At 37.9% G+C, this 19,096-nt stretch overlaps 3 protein-coding genes across 9 annotated transcripts in view; 2 read left to right on the top strand and 1 right to left on the bottom strand.

Moving 5' to 3' along the window:
• The first annotated feature begins 212 nt into the window (after window positions 1-212).
• LOC107665698 (cytochrome P450 2J6-like) lies at window positions 213-5,391 on the top strand. Its single transcript, XM_016456688.1, has 9 exons — window positions 213-465; window positions 547-709; window positions 1,466-1,618; window positions 1,714-1,874; window positions 2,385-2,558; window positions 2,768-2,906; window positions 3,250-3,437; window positions 3,506-3,647; window positions 4,768-5,391. Exons 1-8 carry the CDS (start codon window positions 304-306, stop codon window positions 3,560-3,562), a joined length of 1,197 nt encoding a protein of 398 aa, XP_016312174.1. The 5' UTR covers window positions 213-303; the 3' UTR covers window positions 3,563-3,647; window positions 4,768-5,391.
• A 4,151-nt stretch (window positions 5,392-9,542) lies between these two features.
• Window positions 9,543-14,060, top strand: LOC107665697 (N-lysine methyltransferase setd6-like). 2 transcript variants are annotated; one of them, XM_016456687.1, is made up of 11 exons: window positions 9,543-9,582; window positions 9,678-9,707; window positions 9,849-9,932; window positions 10,221-10,365; window positions 10,442-10,583; window positions 10,673-10,867; window positions 11,864-11,990; window positions 12,076-12,256; window positions 12,338-12,480; window positions 12,567-12,914; window positions 13,011-14,060. In XM_016456687.1, exons 1-10 carry the CDS (start codon window positions 9,577-9,579, stop codon window positions 12,894-12,896), a joined length of 1,383 nt encoding a protein of 460 aa, XP_016312173.1. In that variant the 5' UTR covers window positions 9,543-9,576; the 3' UTR covers window positions 12,897-12,914; window positions 13,011-14,060. The 2 variants fall into 2 exon arrangements, with proteins under 2 accessions (XP_016312173.1, XP_016312172.1); XM_016456686.1 differs by lacking the exon at window positions 13,011-14,060 and having other exon boundaries at window positions 12,567-13,004.
• Window positions 14,061-14,121: 61 nt separating this feature from the next.
• Window positions 14,122-19,096, bottom strand: part of LOC107665696 (CCR4-NOT transcription complex subunit 1-like) — a 26,799-nt gene continuing 21,824 nt past the window's right edge. For 5 of the 6 annotated variants that reach the window (XM_016456680.1, XM_016456683.1, XM_016456684.1 and 2 more), the window contains exons 47-48: window positions 15,153-15,287; window positions 14,649-15,048 (exon numbers count right to left, since the gene is read on the bottom strand). In XM_016456680.1, coding sequence (XP_016312166.1) covers window positions 14,970-15,048; window positions 15,153-15,287 — 214 coding nt within the window. In that variant the 3' untranslated portion in view covers window positions 14,649-14,969. Of the gene's footprint in view, window positions 14,386-14,426; window positions 15,049-15,152; window positions 15,288-19,096 lie in introns of those variants that run through there. The other variant, XR_001631586.1, reaches the window with a different exon arrangement.

Below are 19,096 nucleotides of genomic sequence, written 5' to 3'. Positions count from 1 at the left end.
TAAAAAACATATTTGCCCTTGTAATTAGGCCTTTGGTTCATACATCTAATAAACTGGATATATGATATATCTCCTGTATACTGAAGAGATATACATAGAGTTCAAACCTGTTTGATCCAGGTGAATTCAGAAACGCAAAATGCTGAGCAGTGTTTGTTTGCCTGGGTTCATTTTATCTTTCCTGGAACACGGCCATAATATTTGTTCAGATAGGCGATGTACTAAGAGACTGAGTGATTTGAGTTCATAAGCTTCTTTTGCTTGAGTCAATCTAAAGGGACAACAGCTGGACATCTAGTCAGCATGCTGGGCTTTCTGATTCTCGTGTGGACATGCATCTTCTTCATCTTCCTCCTCTTCCGGATCCAGAGGCCAAAGAATTTTCCTCCTGGACCTCCTGCTCTCCCTTTATTTGGGAATCTGCTTCACATGGATATGGCCAATCCTTTGAAGGATTTTGAAAAAGTATGGCTTTCTTTTTTTATCATCAGAAGCTTAAACATGTCAGTTGTTCTTGTTTGTAATGTAATTTTCCAATATTTTAAGTTTGCAGAACAGTATGGGAAAATTTTCAGCCTGTATACTGGATCAAAACCATACGTTTTTCTAAATAGTTTTGAAGTTATTAAGGAAGCTTTGGTTACAAAGGCTCAAGACTTTTCAGGACGTCCTCAAGAGTGCATGATCAATCATCTCACGGAGAATAAAGGTAACTCATACTACAAGCTGTCCTAGATATCAGCTAAGTCATAAAATCACAGTCTAATGAGTGTGATATTGCTTTTATACAACAGAAATAAAATGCAAATAAAAATAAATGCAATATGTCAAATACACAAATGTTTCAGAAATGTTTTCATGAGCAACAGAAACACTTTTTATATACTGTTTAATTCAACACCATCTGTTCAAGAATAAAGTTCAACATAAACATATACTATTTAATTTCCAATAAAGTGGGGGTAAATATGCTTTTATCAGTGTTTTATGATAAACGTGACTCAATATAACAGTGCGACTACAGTAAAAAAGGTTTTACTGTTCTAAAAACACAGATCTGTGAGCATTATTGGAATTGAGGATGTTAGAATAAACAAACACACCTGATTCAACTCGAGACCTAAAATGGTTATTTCACATCCAAAATCTGTAGCCTACTTTTGAGGGAACTCTAGGACCAGGGTTGGGAACCACTGCGCTAGATGATGCAATAACGAAAACGAAGTTACCTGGGCCTTAACAATGCAACATATATTTAACAAGTCACTGAAAATGAAGACAAGCAGAGTAATAAAACAGTAAAAAGCCACTGTGTTGTTGTACTTTCAATGTTCTTGGAATGCTGCTGCTCAATCAATCAAATTCGAGGATTGTAATTATGTTGTAGTATTTAATTCAGTATAAGTATGGCTTATATCAGGAACAAAACAGAATCTCCACAACTAACATCTTAAGTTTACTAAAGGTGTAATACTGGCCGATTATGGCCCCCATTGGAAGGATCATCGACGCTTTGCTCTGATGACCCTGAGGAATTTTGGCCTGGGGAAGCAGTCCATGGAGGAGAGAATTCTGGGAGAAATCTCACATTTAGTTGCTGACTTGGACAAAAATGCTGGTATTTATATGCAAATTTTTTTTTTTTTTCTGAGATCTCAGCTGACAAGGAACATGCCATAATGTTTTTAACGGATTTACTGTACATTTGTACAGGAGGAACTGTGAATCCTCAGAATATGTTCCACAACGTTGCATCAAACGTTATCGGCTTGGTTCTGTTCGGATCCCGTTTTGATTACAAGAATGAATTCCTTCAGCATTATGTCCAGTTCATTACAGAGATTTCAAAGATCCTCAATGGACCATGGAATGTGGTGAGAATTTAGATCAAAACACCATTTGACAATTAGTCTTCTCTTTTTTCTTTCCTTTTTCTTAATAGCCAGTTTTTCTACTTGCTATTGCTAATCAGAGGAATACAGTAGGCTACTAGGGGAGGGACAGTCTCATTCTAAAGAGCATCTGATTGGACAAAAATCTGTGTAGTGCAGGATGAGTCACCAATATGTTTGATCTGTTTTCCTGTTAAATTTAACCTGTATTTCTGCAACAAACAAAATTGTATATTATCAACATTTAGTGGTGTTTCAAAGCTACATGGAATAAAAGCCACAAATTCCCATTTTGATTGCATGGGAACTTTAAAAAAAACATTAGCTTCAAAGTCAATAATAGCCAAAGGTGATTTAATAGAAAGCTCTATTAAATATTATTTAAAATAGATAATATTTATTATAATTTGATTTCACTGAAAACATTCCCAAATTTGTGGAAGTCACTGTATAAGATTATATAAAAATGCCAAACATGTCTTTTCCTAACAGATATACGACACACTTCCTTTACTAAGAATCTTGCCCCTGCCATTTAAAAAAGCATTTGATCATGTAAAGAAGTTAAAAAATATGAATTTAAGTCTGCTCAACGAACACAAGAGCACAAGAGTCCCAGGAGAGCCGAGAGACTTCATTGACTGCTATCTGGATGAGCTTGATAAGGTGCGTGTTTCTTCCAAAACACAGTGGACTCCAAATGTCTAAAACCACATTGGAAATGCGAGGTTCAAAATCTGATTTGAACCTAAAAATACATCATGCTAATTGTTATGCTGATAATATAATTTATAATGTAAAACGTGTGTGTGTGGGGGGGGTTACAGCTTTACCACCGTTTGAGACTCAAAGTAATAATATCTTGTGTTCCCCAGAGAAAAAATGATGGTTCCACTTTTGCTGAAGACCAGCTCATCATGTACATTTTGGATTTGCACTTTGCAGGGACTGACACAACGTCCAACACCCTCCTCACTGCTTTTCTCTACCTCATGAACCACCCAGAGGTTCAAGGTTTGTTTAAAAAGCACACATTGATTTTGGCTTAATTTAAACCAGGCAAAGCAGGAGGAGACAGACCACTCATAGAAAAACAGATAAAAGCAATTATAATGCTTAAAATACCTTAAAATACCTAAATGACTAGCGACACTTGAACAGAGATTACAAATACAGTTTTCACAAGTGTGATTTGAACTAAAGAAGCTACATTTATGATACTGTTGTCATTTCTTATTGCTAATTTGATGTATATTAATATTTTAATTGAATGTTGCAAACTTTCATGAGTGTGTTAGCATATTAGCAAAGCTAACTCCTTTAAACTTAAACAAACATGGCCTTGTTTTCTCACCAGCAAAATGTCAAAAAGAGATCGATGAGGTTCTGGAGGGTAAAGATCACGCATCGTATGAAGACAGACACAATATGCCGTACACACTGGCTGTGATTCATGAGGTTCAGCGTGTGGCTAACACTGTACCGCTAAGTGTGTTTCACTGCACCACCAAAGACACAGAGCTGATGGGCTACAGCATCCCGAAGGTGAGGAAACCTGCAGAAACCAATTTTTAGTACTTCAGAACAAATTTGAACTGTTTCTCCTTTTTTAGGGAACTGTGATCATTCCCAACCTCACTTCTGTACTAAAAGAAGAAGGCCAGTGGTAGTTTCCTCATGAATTCAACCCAGCCAACTTCCTGAATGAGCAAGGCCAGTTTGAGAAGCCTGAGGCCTTTATACCATTCTCTACAGGTAACCATTCAAAAATTTATGACATTTTTGTATTTCATCTTGTCAAACCTTTTCTGAGAGTGTAGCGCCCTCACCACCTGGTGAGGGAAGATATTAAGTCAATAAAGACACAGGACACGGAGCTGCTGCTTCACCTTCTGAGTCTATGTATTGTTTTTTAATTGATGCAAATATTTCTGCATTTTCATATATCAATAAACATAAAACACAATAACATCTCTTTAGAAAAAGTCACAATATGCAGAAAAATACGAAACTACTCGCATACAGCTTCTCATCAGGTACTGTTTCCACCAATTACACATATAATTTCAATGAACATTTGGAACGCAATGCACATTATTAATACTTATTTATGGCATCCAATGTCCACATATGATACTCAACCTAACATCTTAACATATGTACCATGTTCCAAATAATTATATCTCTTTATATACTATTTGCACGAACACATTCAGTACACTTATTATTGTGAAACAACTGACTTCTATTTTCAACACTTTCACTTGAAACTTATAACTCTTTTCTGTTATATTAACTGTCAAAACATTATCTATCCGTAAATTCACTCCATTTTCACCTTTTTGTAATCACGTTATCCGCCATTAAATTAGCATTCACGCGTGGAGCGCGTGGTACACATGTGGTTGAACCGAACTTTTAAACGTCATTGTTACGGACTATTTACACACTTTAGAGTATGACATTTGCCATTTTCACAGCATTGACATATATAAAATGAATTTCAGTCATGACAGTTTATACATTTCATACCTGGTGAGGGAAGATATTAAGTCAATAAAGACACAGGACACGGAGCTGCTGCTTCACCTTCTGAGTCTGTGTATTGTTTGAGCAGCGCGCGCCCCCCTCCCCCAACAGTTGAACGAGTCCAAAAACAGAAGTAATCTATCGTCCATACCAATCTCGGCAGGAGATATAAATCGTTATCCTCAAAGATCATACTTAGTTGATACACAACATAGATCACACATTAATGACCTTTAATTATTATTATTTTCTTATGACAACAACGATATATTTAGGAAAAATAATCCTTGCATTTTTCTTTATTATTTGTAACCACTACAAGAGCATCATCATTTGTGTATTATAGGTCCTCGTGTGTGTCTCGGTGAGGGTCTTGCACGTATGGAGCTCTTCCTGGTCTTTGTCACTCTGCTGCGCCGTTTCCAGTTTGTGTGGCCCGATGATGCAGGGGAACCAGACTACACCCCAGTATATGGGATCACCATGACGCCCAAACCCTACAGAATGCACATCAGACATAGAGAGACAGTTAAACAGTAAATCACAATGTCAAATACTTCTCCTCTCTATATAGGATATAATTTGATAAACAGATTATCTTTGAATATCTAATTGTGTAGCATTATCAAAAGTTTGTGATGAGTATCGGGCTGCGTTTGAAGTTGGAGGTAACTGAGCACAACAGGTGGGTTCTGGAAGTAAAAATTCAATTAATTTCCTTTTCATACAGACCTACCATGAGCTTCAAGATAGTTGAAGTGATGATATATGATATAATCTGCCTTGCTTTTAATAGCTTAATTTCTGGTGAACTACACTACCCATACGTGAGCTCTGTCAATGCCTTGTGCTTCAGAAGAAAATTTGTTGAAGATATTTCTGGAATATATTTCTGGAACCAAAAGATACAAAGTCTGTACAAAAAGTTCCTAATGGGAGAACATAATAAAGCTCTAATCAAGTTGTTAAATGTGGCCTTCGTGTCTGTTTTTGAGACATTCCTAGCAAAAATTCCAGTTCTGTAAAACAAACTTAAGAAATAATTTATTTTTGTATAAATCTTCCCTTTGGACTGCAAAATTGTGTTGTTCACTTTGGGATTTATCTGCCCTGCTGAAAAATCCATCAGAAACCAGCATGAATTCCAAGCTGGTTTATGCTGGTATAATGCCGGTCCAGGCTGGTTTATGCTGGTATAGCACTGGTTTATGCTGGTTAGTGCTGGTCCAGGCTGGTTTATGCTGGTATAACGCTGGTTTATGCTGGTATAGTGCTAATTTATGCTGGTTAGTGCTGGTCCAAGCTGGTTTATGCTGGTATAGTGCTAGTTTATGCTGGTTGTGCTGGTTTATGCTGGTATAGTGCTGGTCTAGCTGGTGGACCAGCATATCCATGCTGTTCTCAAGCAAAATGGAGCTGGTGATGCTGGTTCACCAGCATGGTCTTGCAGGGTTGAGTGTCAGTAGGCCAGTTGTCTATAAGCAAGTAGTGTTTTGGGGACAAACAGTTTTTGCTTGCATATTTCTCTATTTAACAAATGAATGATGCAACAGAAAAACACTATAAGGTTAAAACATGATTTATTGAGTTATATGATAACTTTGCAGTTTATTTTGCTTCCTCTGCTGAAAGTAGAACTGAAAATTTTAATTGCTTTAGTTATGATTACATTATTAATTAATGTCACTGGTAAACAGGTAAAATGTTTCAAAGCATCAAAGGAATTGTCTCCTGTTTCATAAGATCTGTACACAAATTAGTTAAAAAGAGCTTGAGTACATTGATTGCATAACAAATTCATTCAGAGATAAGAAAACCAAAAAATGCCTAACAGAAGCTTAATCATAAGCAGTTTGTTCAATAACAGGGGTTATGAGAAGAGCTCTGTCAATGGGACAGTTAATAACAACTTGATAATGAAAGTTCAAAACTGAAAGTTGTTGTTTTTATAGACTTTCATACTTATCTGGGAAGTCACATACGTCCAAATCCAGCTGTCAGTCTGATTTCAAAAAGTACACATAGTAAAAGGTATGTCAGTGCAGTGAGGACCATGAAATATTATTGAAAATAGTAATAGTGTGCACTTTCTGCATGCAACAGCTGAAATAGAGTTAATTCAACCAAAGTCAATGGCTAAGAGCCCAACTAAAATGAACATTAATTACCATAATGGTAACAGACTTCAGCAACCTTTGTACATGTACCACATGAAAGAAATAAAGTCGAACTGGTTTGCAATAAGTAAATATGGTAATTCTGTTTTTGCAGTTGTTTAATCATCCTCTGGTGAGATATTGATTTCATCTAAGGCTGTGTTGCTGTAAGTAGTTGATGTGTTTCTGCTCACCTCTTCACTTTTTTTCTGTTCTTGCCCTTCTTATTCTCAGTGATTCTGCTTGTTAATCGTATAGGTGTCATCACTAATGCTCAGTCATCACTTGTAGATTGAATCTACTTTACTTCACTAACTACAACCCTGCTTCAGTGTTACTTTTACTCGCTGTAGATCAGGACCATATGAAAACTGAGCAGTGTTTGTTTAACACTGGGGATTTTACTGTGTAAACATGTAACCAGCAACTTGTGTTTTTCTTTATTAAATAATTTATTAAATTTAATTTGGACAATTTCTTGGTCTTTAACTACAAACACAAACCAATTTCAAAAGAAACGTGCTATGTAACACATACACAAGTTTTGTTGCAGCCTTGCTGGGATTATACCAGCACCCAAAAGACAACAAATGCTGGTCCACCAGCACACCATCATCCCAAGCTGGTCCCAGCATGCACAACATACCTTATGCTGGTCCACCAGCACACCTGCTTACCGTGCTGGGGACCGCCAAACCAGCAACCAGCATCCCATGCTGGGGACCACTAACCAGCATCCTAAACTGGGATTCAGCAAACTAGCAACCAGCATCCCATGCTGGGGTCCAGCAAACCAGCAACCAGCATCCCATGCTGGGGTCCAGCAAACCAGCAACCAGCATCCCATGCTGGGGTCCAGCAAACCAGCAACCAGCATCCCATGCTGGGGTCCAGCAAACCAGCAACCAGCATCCCATGCTGGGGTCCAGCAAACCAGCAACCAGCATCCCATGCTGGGGACCAGCAAACCAGAAACCAGTATCCCATGCTGGGGACCAGCAATCCAGCAACCAGCATCCCATGCTGGGGTCCAGCAAACCAGCAACCAGCATCCCATGCTGGGGACCAGCAAACCAGACACCAGTATCCCATGCTGGGGACCAGCAATCCAGCAACCAGCATCCCATGCTGGGGACCAGCAAACCAGACACCAGTATCCCATGCTGGGGACCAGCAATCCAGCAACCAGCATCCCATGCTGGGGACCAGCAAACCAGACACCAGTATCCCATGCTGGGGACCAGCAATCCAGCAACCAGCATCCCATGCTGGGGACCAGCAAACCAGACACCAGTATCCCATGCTGGGGACCAGCAATCCAGCAACCAGCATCCCATGCTGGGGACCAGCAAACCAGACACCAGTATCCCATGCTGGGGACCAGCAATCCAGCAACCAGCATCCCATGCTGGGGACCAGCAAACCAGAAACCAGTATCCCATGCTGGGATCCAGCATGCAAAACATACCTAATGCTGGTGACCAGCAATGCTGGATTTTTCAGCAGGGTGAATAGTTAAATTCTAAATGAATGGACAAAGGCAAACATTAAATTAAAATGCTCTAGCTAACTAAATGAGAATTATCAGGATAATAAGTAAAATTCTCTAAACAATTTGACTGAGTGTCCAGGGGTGGACCAGAGGCCATGTGACCTGTAACTTCACCAAATCACACATGAAAAAGACCAAATTCAAAATCATTCAATGTAAATATCGGATAAACCATTTAATGTAAAAGTGTTAAATAGATAAAGTGCATTGTTATTGTAAATGTGATGAATGTAGGAGAGGACTGTGACTTCCATTCATCCATTCATTCTCCAAACCACTTGTATACATATAATAACCACAATACCAGCCAAAGTCATCAAAAAATCATGTAATGTCATGTAGAATCAGTAAAGTGTTTAGACAATATATGCTCTTAAAAACCTAATTAAATAGTAATGGAAAGTAACAGGAAATTACAGAGAACTCCCATCATTCCCAACGTCTTCTCTGTGCTGTTGGAGAAGCACAAGTGGAAGTTTCCTCATGAGTTTAACCCAGTCAACTTCCTTAATGAGCAGGCCTGGCTTGAGAAGCCTGAGGCCTTTATGCCATTCTTTGTTGGTAAGATAACATTTTCTCTTGTTTGTACGCTTTATTTTATTGTCATAGTGAATTTATGTCTGTGTTTGCAAATTCTTTTAAGACACATGAGTAATGTATAATAATAAATTTCCTTTCAGGTCCTCATACTTGTCTTGGTGAAGATCTTTCTTGAAATTAAGACGTATTTTTTTGTTACTTTCTTGTTGATATGTATATGTGATCCTGGACCACAAAACCAGTCATAAGTAGCACGGGTATTTTTGTAGCAATAGCCAACAATACATTGTATGGGTCAAAATTATCGATTTTTCTTTTATGCCAAAAATCATTAGGATATTAAGTAAAGATCATGTTCCATGAAGATATTTTGTAAATTTCCTACCATAAATATATCAAAACTTAATTTTTGATTAGTATATAATATGCATTACTAAGGACATAATATAGACAAATTTAAAGGCGATTTTCTCAATATTTTGATTTTTTTTGCACCCACAGATTCCAGATTTTCAAATAATTGTATCTCGGCCAAATATTGTCCTATCCTGGACAGGTTTTGTCGTCCAGGGTCACATATTTATATTTTTACGAATGAATGAATTAATTAAAAAATAAAATAAAATAAAATAAATAAATAAATAAATATGTGACAGGCTTCATTCCTAAATCTGGGAAAGAGGACAACAAAATGTTATGTTATATCGAGAATTTATATTGATTATTTATTTATTTATTTTATTTTTTTATTAATACTGGTTTGTTCTGTAGTAGTAGTAGCAGCAGCAGTAGCAGCAGTAGTAGTAGTAGTATTCTTATAGTAGGTGGCGCCAATGCACATGACTCTGTTACTTTTTCTGCAGACATAGTGAATGAAGAAGAAGTGGCCGAAGCTGGCGCTACTCACATGGAGGCACGTAGAATATAATTATTCCTGTATTCCTGTGTGGTTGTCACTATAAAACAATATATATTTTAATATCTCACTAACGAACTTGCATTTTAAAGAAAATGGCGACAGATGCAAAAAGGCCAAAGGTAAAAAAGACGTTTTCTCAAACTATTATTAGTGACAGTTTATATAATTCATAGTTTAGATTCAAATAGCGCCTTTAGCTTGAAATACAGTTATTGTGCTTATCATGATGAGCCTTCAGCAGAGCATCACGTGTGTTTCAGATAGATGATGAGAAATGTGTGCTGGACCCCTTGAAAAACTTCTTGCTGTGGTGCGATAGTGTAAAGCTGACGCTCAGCGATAAGGTAAGCTTGTATTATATTTATATACATATAGTATTATATTACATAGATATAGCATTATAGTAGGCCTATTTATTAATATTTTGAATGTTCAGTTTAAGTTTTAGCAAAAATAATTTTATGTTCTTTTGCCATTTTTCAAGTTTTTATAATTATAAAGTACTTAATATTTCCAAGTTTAGGGTTTTATCATCAGCACAAGTCTAATCATGTATTTTGAAATCAAATTTCAAATACAGACAAAAACCTAAACTTGGAAATATTTACCACACTGTACATTAATGTCTTTAGGTGTACTTAAGTAAAGAGGGGACAGCAGCAGAATATGGCATGTTTGCCGAAGAGGACATCGAAGAGGGCCACGTCTTGTTCTCCATACCCAGAGAGGTTCTTCTGCATCACGGCACCACTAAAGTAAAAAAGGTCCTTGAGGAAGGTACAAGAACATTCAGGTTTATTGAAATCCCACCTTCTATAGCAGGCTTGTAACCATATAACCATATGTTGTCTAGGGAAAACATCTTTGGAGAGCGCATCAGGCTGGGTTCCTCTTCTTCTGGGTCTCCTATACGAGTACACATGTCCACAATCCCACTGGAAACCATATTTGTCTCTCTGGCCCGATTTTAGGACACTGGATCAACCCATGTTCTGGTAAGTTTTGCTGTGAATATTTACTGACCTTTAAGATACTCTTCAAGGATCCTTCAGTTCTTTATGGTCACAATGTCTCTGTTTTGAAGGTCCGAGGAGGAGCGTGATAAACTCCTGAAAGGCACAGGAATTCCAGAGGCTGTCAAAACAGATCTGAAAAAACTCCAGGATGAGTACAATAACATAGTCCTTCCTTTCATGAAGTCCCATCCTGACCTGTGGGACCCTGAGAAGCACACGCTGGAGCTCTACAAGAGCCTGGTAGCATTTGTAATGGCCTATAGGTGAGATATCTATGAGCTATTGAATTTGATTAAATTAAAGGTTTGATAACATGATTATTCTATATAGAGATGCACAATATATCGGTACCAAATTGGTTGTTATTTATTTAATAGCTACTATTTATTTAATGGCTGTTTTAAATTTAAAGGTATAATATTAAATATCTAATTTTATGTTTAGATATTTTTTTAGGTATGTTGTCTATGTATAATAACTGTATATTATCTATATTTTAATATATGTATATACAGTGTATTAAAATAAAAATAATAATAAATAAACAGCAATACTTTTATATAAAGGCTTAATAATGACCATTTATTTATGCCATTTTTATGGTATACCAAATTGGTTATTGGCCGATATTTAAATGTATCAAATTGGATATTTAATTGTTCATGCTAATTTCCCCTGATTTTATATTTAAATTACCTTTACTATCATCTAATGATCACTGAAACTTAATAACATAAACACACCACTAATAATTTAATAACATTTGTTATTTCTAATATTTAGCTCTAAATAAATATTTCGTTTTCATACTGTGCATTATAATGCAGTGATGCCTAGTTTCACATTTAAATCGGTTTATTTTAGTTTGTATTTTTAAATTATTTAGACAAAATAGTAGAATTTTAATATCTGCCATTCATAGTGATCGTCCGATTTTTTAATTTATTTTATGAGCGATGCTGATATCTGGTGGCCAATATAAAGCATATATATATATATATATATATAATATCACACTATTTAATTTTAAAGATAAAAACATGTGTAACAATTGCAGAAATTTGTATTATTTTAAATAATGTCAAATATTTGTAGATATATCAACCTTTGCAATATTTTGGTTGACCACTAGCCATTTATTGGCTATTGGTAATAACATGAAAATAATTATCTGCTTATCATATCAGCCATACTGTTAATATCAGTGCATTCCCTACTTTACTTGTAACATTTCCCAACGTTTCTCAATATTTCCTCAGTTTTCAAGAGCCTGTAGAGGATGAGGATGAAGAAGAAGAAAAAGAGCCTAACCCTCCAATGATGGTGCCCATGGCTGACATGCTGAATCACGTTTCCAAGCACAACGCTAATCTGGAATATACACCCGTATGTGGTACACATGAATCGCTTTTTATTGTTTATTATGCTAGATGCTTAGAAATCTCACAGCTCACGTTCACTCGATGCACAGGAGTGTTTGAAGATGGTGTCCGTACGGCACATTGAAAAGGGCGAGGAGGTCTTTAACACCTACGGACAGATGGCAAACTGGCAGCTCCTCCACATGTACGGCTTTGCAGAGCCGTTTCCTACTAACAGCAATGATACTGCAGATATACAGATGTCCAGTGTGTACAAAGCAGCAGTGCAAGGTGCGACTTTGTAGACGTCTATAAAAAGTCAACTGCTTGACACAAGCAAAACTTCAAAAAATGTTTTTATTGCAATTACAGCGGCACAAAGTGAAGCAGATCAAAGGCTCCTAGTGGACAAATGGAACATGTTGTGTGAAATGGAGATAGTTGGGGAGAAAGGGGTTTTCATCTTCGGCCAATCAGGCTCACTTACTTACAGTGAGCTCTACACTACACTGAAGGTAACCATTTTATCCACATGACAATTTGTTCCTACATTACCTGTTTATATATACATATATGTATATATATATATAAAACTGCATAGGTCCTGTGCATGCCGCTGCAACATTTCGAGGAGTTCTGTGAAAACGAAGGCTGGGAGGAAGATGAAGAGAATGAGGATGATAAAATGGAGCAGGCTCTGAGTTTCGACGGACTGACGGGGTTGTCAGCAGAGTGGAAATGTCTCCTGCATGCGGCAGCTGCTCTGATGCTGGACTCCTATTCTGAGGATGTAGAGGCGGACAGGAAGCGGCTGGAAGATCAGGGAGCTCTGGCTGAACTCAGCAGCAGAGAGAGGAGAGCTCTGCATGTGTGTTACGGTCAGAAGAGCATTCTACAGCGCTTGCAGCAGCTCACCAAACCTATGTCTTAATGTATGGGTTTCACAAACATTCTTACATATGTCATATGTGGTGTTGACACTGCATTCTGCAGTTGTCAAGATTAAAAAATCCTCAGCCGATATAGTGTAATTGAATTTGCAAACATTCTTACATATGTCATATGTGGTGTTGACACTGCATTCTACAGTTGTCAAGATTAAAAAATCCTCAGCCGATATAGTGTAATTGAATTTGCAAACTGTGTAGTTTGAGTTTTCCATTTTGTATGCTGTACATTTTGCTTTCAAAAAATAATTTGGAATACGGTTCAGATTGTGTTTTGATTGACGTAAAGGTGGTTTATTTAGTGTGGCTTTTGGTGAGTTCGAGTCCAGTCACATTTATGAATTTAGCAGACACTTTTACTAAATGAAGGCATGTATTTCCTGGGAATTGAACATAATACCTTAACATTGCTAGTGCTATGTGGTACTGTTTGAGCTACAGGAAAATCATGTCGGCATAAACATATTTGAGCACATTAAAGCAATGTAATTTTTTTTTTTTTACCTTGAAAAGGTAAAAAGCAGTTTAAAAATAATTCTGTTTGTACACTGACTTGTAAAAGGCTTGCGTTCTTCCCAAGTCTGTTCTGGGAGTACGCAAGTTTGGTGTGCGAGTACAAAACCCAGCAAAAAGGCTGTATTCATGGGTTTCAGTCATGTGACTTTTTTGTTGCGGCCGCCATCTTTAGGACTTTGCGTAGCCTCTCCTTGGTGATCGGAAATCAAAATAACACTTCAACAACAAAAAACAATGGTATTTAAAAAAAAACAAAAAACTTTAGGATTAGATCCTTATTTACTGTCAAGCAAACTGCTGACTCCACTAAGTCTAGTGAAAACTTACCAATTTGACGTTTGCTGATAGGCTATTTACATCTACCTCATACACAATCCCTCTCCGTACACTCGGGCCAGATTCAGTTAAATTTTCACCTGCTAGAGACTTGTCCATCGGCCCGGCTCCATCTGCCGCACCCGGCCTAGATGCTTGCGTACTCACTTTCAGATTCTGGGCCAAATCAACTGGACCAGATGCAATGCTGTAACTTGCCAACACTGTCGCATCCAAACCAGATTCGGCCCGTTGCGCAGCACGCCAATTCATTTTTGGGTGAAGGTGAACTATCCCTTTAACAAGGACCAGAAACCATATAACTCAATGCGTTTCAACTAACATTTCAACAAATGCAAATGAAACAAGGAGGCAAAGTTGCAGTTCAAATGTTTAATGCGGTAACTACAGAATGCATACATACAGGAAATAAGTAGCGGAACTAAAGGCAACTACAAAGTACTACAAAATACAACACGAGGACCAATACATTTACAAAACATTCGAAATCCTTACAAAATTAGCTGTATTGGTCCTTTTTGTTCTGCAAGTTGAATCTTTGTACAAACTCCGAAGATCCAATTTACCAACAAATTTCTGAATATTTCCACAATTGTACAAGTGCCAGGGAGAACCTCCAACCTATTTCCACAATTGTACAAGAGCCAGGGAGAACCTCCAACCTAAGATTTGTTTCCTCACAGGTGCAAACTAGTGAACCCCCCCCCCTGCAGTCCAGGACATCTGTCCGATCCTATCAGCTCACCACACTGATAGCGCTCCCCTTAAAAACCAAACCTCAAAAAATAATTAAAAAAAGAAAGAAATAAAACAAGACCACTTCCTTAGCCACTACCAAGCTTCCAAACAAAAGTCAATCCGTCTTGAAGGCAAAAAATCATTTATGGAGAGTTAGGGGAAGCCAAACAGCAAGGAGTGAAATGTGCTCAAGCATGTGCCTCACCTTTGACAAAAAAAAAATAAAAAATTACTCATTCTGCTCTTAAAATGTCCCTTTTTAATATTTACATTGAACATTTTATAACTTGAGGGGGAAAAAAGGAAACAAAAAAGAAACTCCTCAGGTCAGATGCCGCCTGGTGGAAGGCGAGCGGGAATCCAGTGCCGGCTGTGTGTCGATCAGACGTGCAGGGTGTTGGTGGGGCAAATGAAGGGTTGGGGAGAGGGAGAGCTCTCTCTCTGGGCACAGGAGCAGTTCCTGCAGCCTAACTGGCACCCGTTCCCTCCATCACCTGCTGGGCCTGCTTCTGCCCCATGCAGCACTGAGCCACCGACTGGAACAACCTACACACACACACACACACACACACACACAAAAACATGGAGACTGCAGTTATTCTGTTGTGAAAAAGCAGAAAGATGTGTTTGTGTCATGTTGGCACCCTTACTTCTCGATCTCTGGGGCACAGTGCACAAAATCATGGCTCCAGAATTTAAAGGCAGGGTTCTTGATCAGCTCAATGAAGGTGATGAGCAGACCCCATGGGTGCGGCCTGTTCACAATTAGCCTCTCCAGCAGGACCCTACACGACACAAGTTAGCCAGGGTTATTATAGTTAACAAACATTTTTGAAAGTGTTATTTCAAAATACACATTGACTGAAATGAATTGGGAAAAAAACAACTTTATTTTAATTGCTTTACTAACTTAAAAAATAAAAAATAACTTAAATTCTCCTGAAAACTGATTCAAAACATTAAAAACTAGGGGTGCTCTGATCAGGATTTTTGAGGCCGATCGCCGATCACAGAAAGCAGTATCTGCCGTTACCGATCACAGATCCCGATCTTTTAAAGCCTTCTTTTTATGATTTATAACTATTTATAGTGATACTCCAATCAGGATTTTTAGACATTTACTCAGTGCCTTAATTTCATTTTTGAAAATGGGGGGAATTCCCCTCTTAGGTGACTCTTGTTGGGGGGATTTTTTAATTTGAGGGGTGGAGGGGGCATTTTTTAGATATTTTTCAAATATATTTAGCCATATGTGTTGACTGTGAAACACAGTAGACTTTAATTATATGCATTTATGGTGTACTTACTACATTTTCGTGTCAATCCATGTTTATATTTACTGCAAACAATGCGCTGTTACTTTAATTCAGCGCATGCAGCACAGCAAAAATAGACTCGGTGCGGAAACGATCGCTGCACTGCTGCAGACACACCGCTCCTGAACGCACTGCCGGACTGCAACCGTGTGCACGCTTTATTAATCCGTTAAAATAAGCGCGGAAAAAATACGCACTACGTATGCACTGTAAACGGAGTAATGTGAACCTGGCATTATGTGTGTGCGCTGCGAGTGTGCATGACTTCACGGTCTCCAGGAGAGCGCGCGAGCGCTGAATGGTTAAACACTGACAAGAATTACAAAGTAATGCAATTTATAAACTTTAGTGACGATGTGACACTGCCTCGATTGTGCAAGTGACAATTCCCTGTGTCAACTGCAGCTCGCTTATAGGCAGACGCCATGTGTGGTGATTTGAAGCCATTTGCCTATTTTGAGAGAAAGAGAGAGAGCGCGCGCGCGGTGATTCACTCACGAAGTTTGTGAAATTACGTCTCACACAAGGTTTTCAAATTACTTTATAAGTTATTTAATGAAGAAATATGAAGGCGAGTACCTCACCTTCAGCATTATAATGATTTCACCCGCGCCGGACTGAGACGGTGCCGCTGCATGTCGTACCGAACCTCTCACAGCAGCGTCATCAGCTTGAGATCGGCCTTTTTAGAGACCGCCGATCAATCATCCCAACGTGATTATCGGCCGATAGTGATCGGTAGCCGATCAATCATCCCAACTTGATTATCGGTCGATAGTGATCGGTAGCCGATCAATCGGAGCACCCTTATTAAAAACTATAATAGTATCTCAAAGACACTAAAATAGACCAATAGACAAGAACCTATAGTCAAGTATAACACATAAAATAGAAGTAAACTTTTATTTATTTATTTATTTTTGTGTTATTACTTTACAATAAAGCTTAACATTTGTTAACATTAGTTACCACAAATTAACAATGAAAAATAATTCTAAAGCATCTGATCTTAATTGCAACATTTACCAATAAATTATAAAAAAGCTGTATATGATAACATTCAATATTTATCAACTAATATTAATGGAGACTTATAAATACTGTAACAAATGAATAGCTCATTGTTAGTTAATTTTAGTTATGCATTAACGTTGACTAATGGGACCTTATTGTAAAGTGTTCCTGAATTCTTAGAAATGTAGTTATTCAAAATTAAAATAATTAGGACAACCTGTTCTGGGTTGGTTGGGCAAAGATTGAAAATGCAAAATGTTAAAGGGGTAGTTCATTGCGAGTTCACTTTTTTAATGTTAGTTAGTGTCTAATGTTGCTGTTTGAGCATAAACAATATCTGCAAAGTTACAAAGCTGAAAGTTAAATGCAAACGGAGATATCGTCTTTTAAAATTCTGGCAGTTTAATGCCTACAAAAACAGATGGTAGGGACTACAACGAGCTACTTTCCGGGTTCGTGACATCACAAACCCAGATAAACCCTGCCCCCGGGAACACACAACAAAGGAGGCGAGGCCATGCTGCCCTGCTTTAGAGAAGAGGAAGAGAAAACTAGAGGTGCGCACAAAAATCTATACGTATATGAATCGCGATTCTGTCTTCTAACAATTCTAATGGATTGATTCACAAGTTTCAAAATCAATGTTCTACCATGTTCTGCACGATCCTCTTCAATAATATCCTCTGCTTCTCAATCGGACTCAAACTGATAAGCGATATTAACGACGACGCTGTTTACAATACAACCAGAGCACATGCCGGTGAGGTGAGTGACGGGACGTTTAGACGCGCACTAGAGGCGGTTTAGCCAATCACAACACACTGGGCCAGCTAACCAATCAGAGCCCATCGCTTATTTCTGAGGGAAGGGCTTCATAAAAGGAGGAACTGATCAGCCCGTTTCTTAGAGAAGGGACAGAGCGGTGTGGAATAAAGGTAAATTATGTGAAAAATAATGCGTTTTAAAAAAAACGAAGCATTAACATGTTAGACTGCACCCCATAAACACATTCAAGCCTAGAAAAAACCCAGTGAACCACCCCTTTAAAAAGAATAGTATCCGTACAAATAACAATACAATTGTTCTTGTAAAGCCCAGCTCACACGGTGCAATTTTGGCCATGATTTGAGACAAATTTTGAAAATCCCCAAAAATTCCTATAATCCTAGGTTAAAATCTGTAGTCTTTGATCACTGGTTTGACATGTTCACCGACAGCTGATTAATGGCTGTTGCAATCAAATTTTACCTGCAACTTCTCCTACAACAAATGTCAAACTGGCTCCGTTTTTCAAGACAAGCCATGATCAGAATTAATGCTAGAGATTTCTTCTAACCACCATAAACCATAAACTCCGGCGCTCCCGTCCTCTGCTCATGGAATTCATTTGTGTTGCCTTTGCTATGATAAACACAGGTTGCGCCGCTGCTTTCATGTGGGTGTGTAGTGCTGCTTATACAATTCTTCTTAAATTCTTCCACTATTGCCGCCATTCATATACTTTTCATGATAGCCAACATTTCAGCCCCGCGTGTAATGCAGCTCAGTCATTCGGATAAGATAGTCGCATTTCTCCCCCTAGTGGCAGTCGCACAGAACTTTCAAACTGATCGTGCAGCAACCATTACCTCGGCATATTCACCATGGTAAAATTAATAATTTTAATGAATATAATTAATCAATGTATGATGAATGCATAGTCACAAATCAAATGACCCCCAACATAAAAACATAGTAGGTTTTATGGGGCTAATCAACGTAAATAATGATTTAATAATTATAAAATAATTATTTCTGCAATAATTACTCTAAAGCACCATTTTACAGAAATAGTGTTTAAAGAAAAATGTTAAAGTGAACAAAATATTGGTAATTCTAACCTTACGCTCATAGTTTTTAATAGAATACATAACATCCGGTCGGGCGACCACATATGGTCTAGCCGCAAATCTGAAAGCTCAAATCGGATCTGAATTTTCCGCATGCGCATATGATCTGAACAGCTCCCGCACTACTATCCATTGGAAATGAATGGCTTCCTGTCTGTCGTTTGTCTGAGATAGTGGAAAGGCGGCTTATGGGTTGATAATGTAAAACTCTGGACAAGTTTTCTTGTGCGCACCCGTTTCTAACGAGTCTTGACTGTCATACAGTCTGACATTAATGACAACTGAAATCCCACATTGGGACATGATCATCATGTTTGTACAGTCTGACAAACAACAATTGTAGAGGACTAAAAAAAAAAAAAAAAAAAAAAGAAT

This window comes from Sinocyclocheilus anshuiensis, unplaced genomic scaffold, assembly GCF_001515605.1.
Source record: "Sinocyclocheilus anshuiensis isolate Anshui unplaced genomic scaffold, SAMN03320099.WGS_v1.1 scaffold840, whole genome shotgun sequence".
Taxonomy (NCBI): domain Eukaryota; kingdom Metazoa; phylum Chordata; class Actinopteri; order Cypriniformes; family Cyprinidae; genus Sinocyclocheilus; species Sinocyclocheilus anshuiensis.
This window is presented reverse-complemented; position numbering and strand designations above follow the sequence as displayed.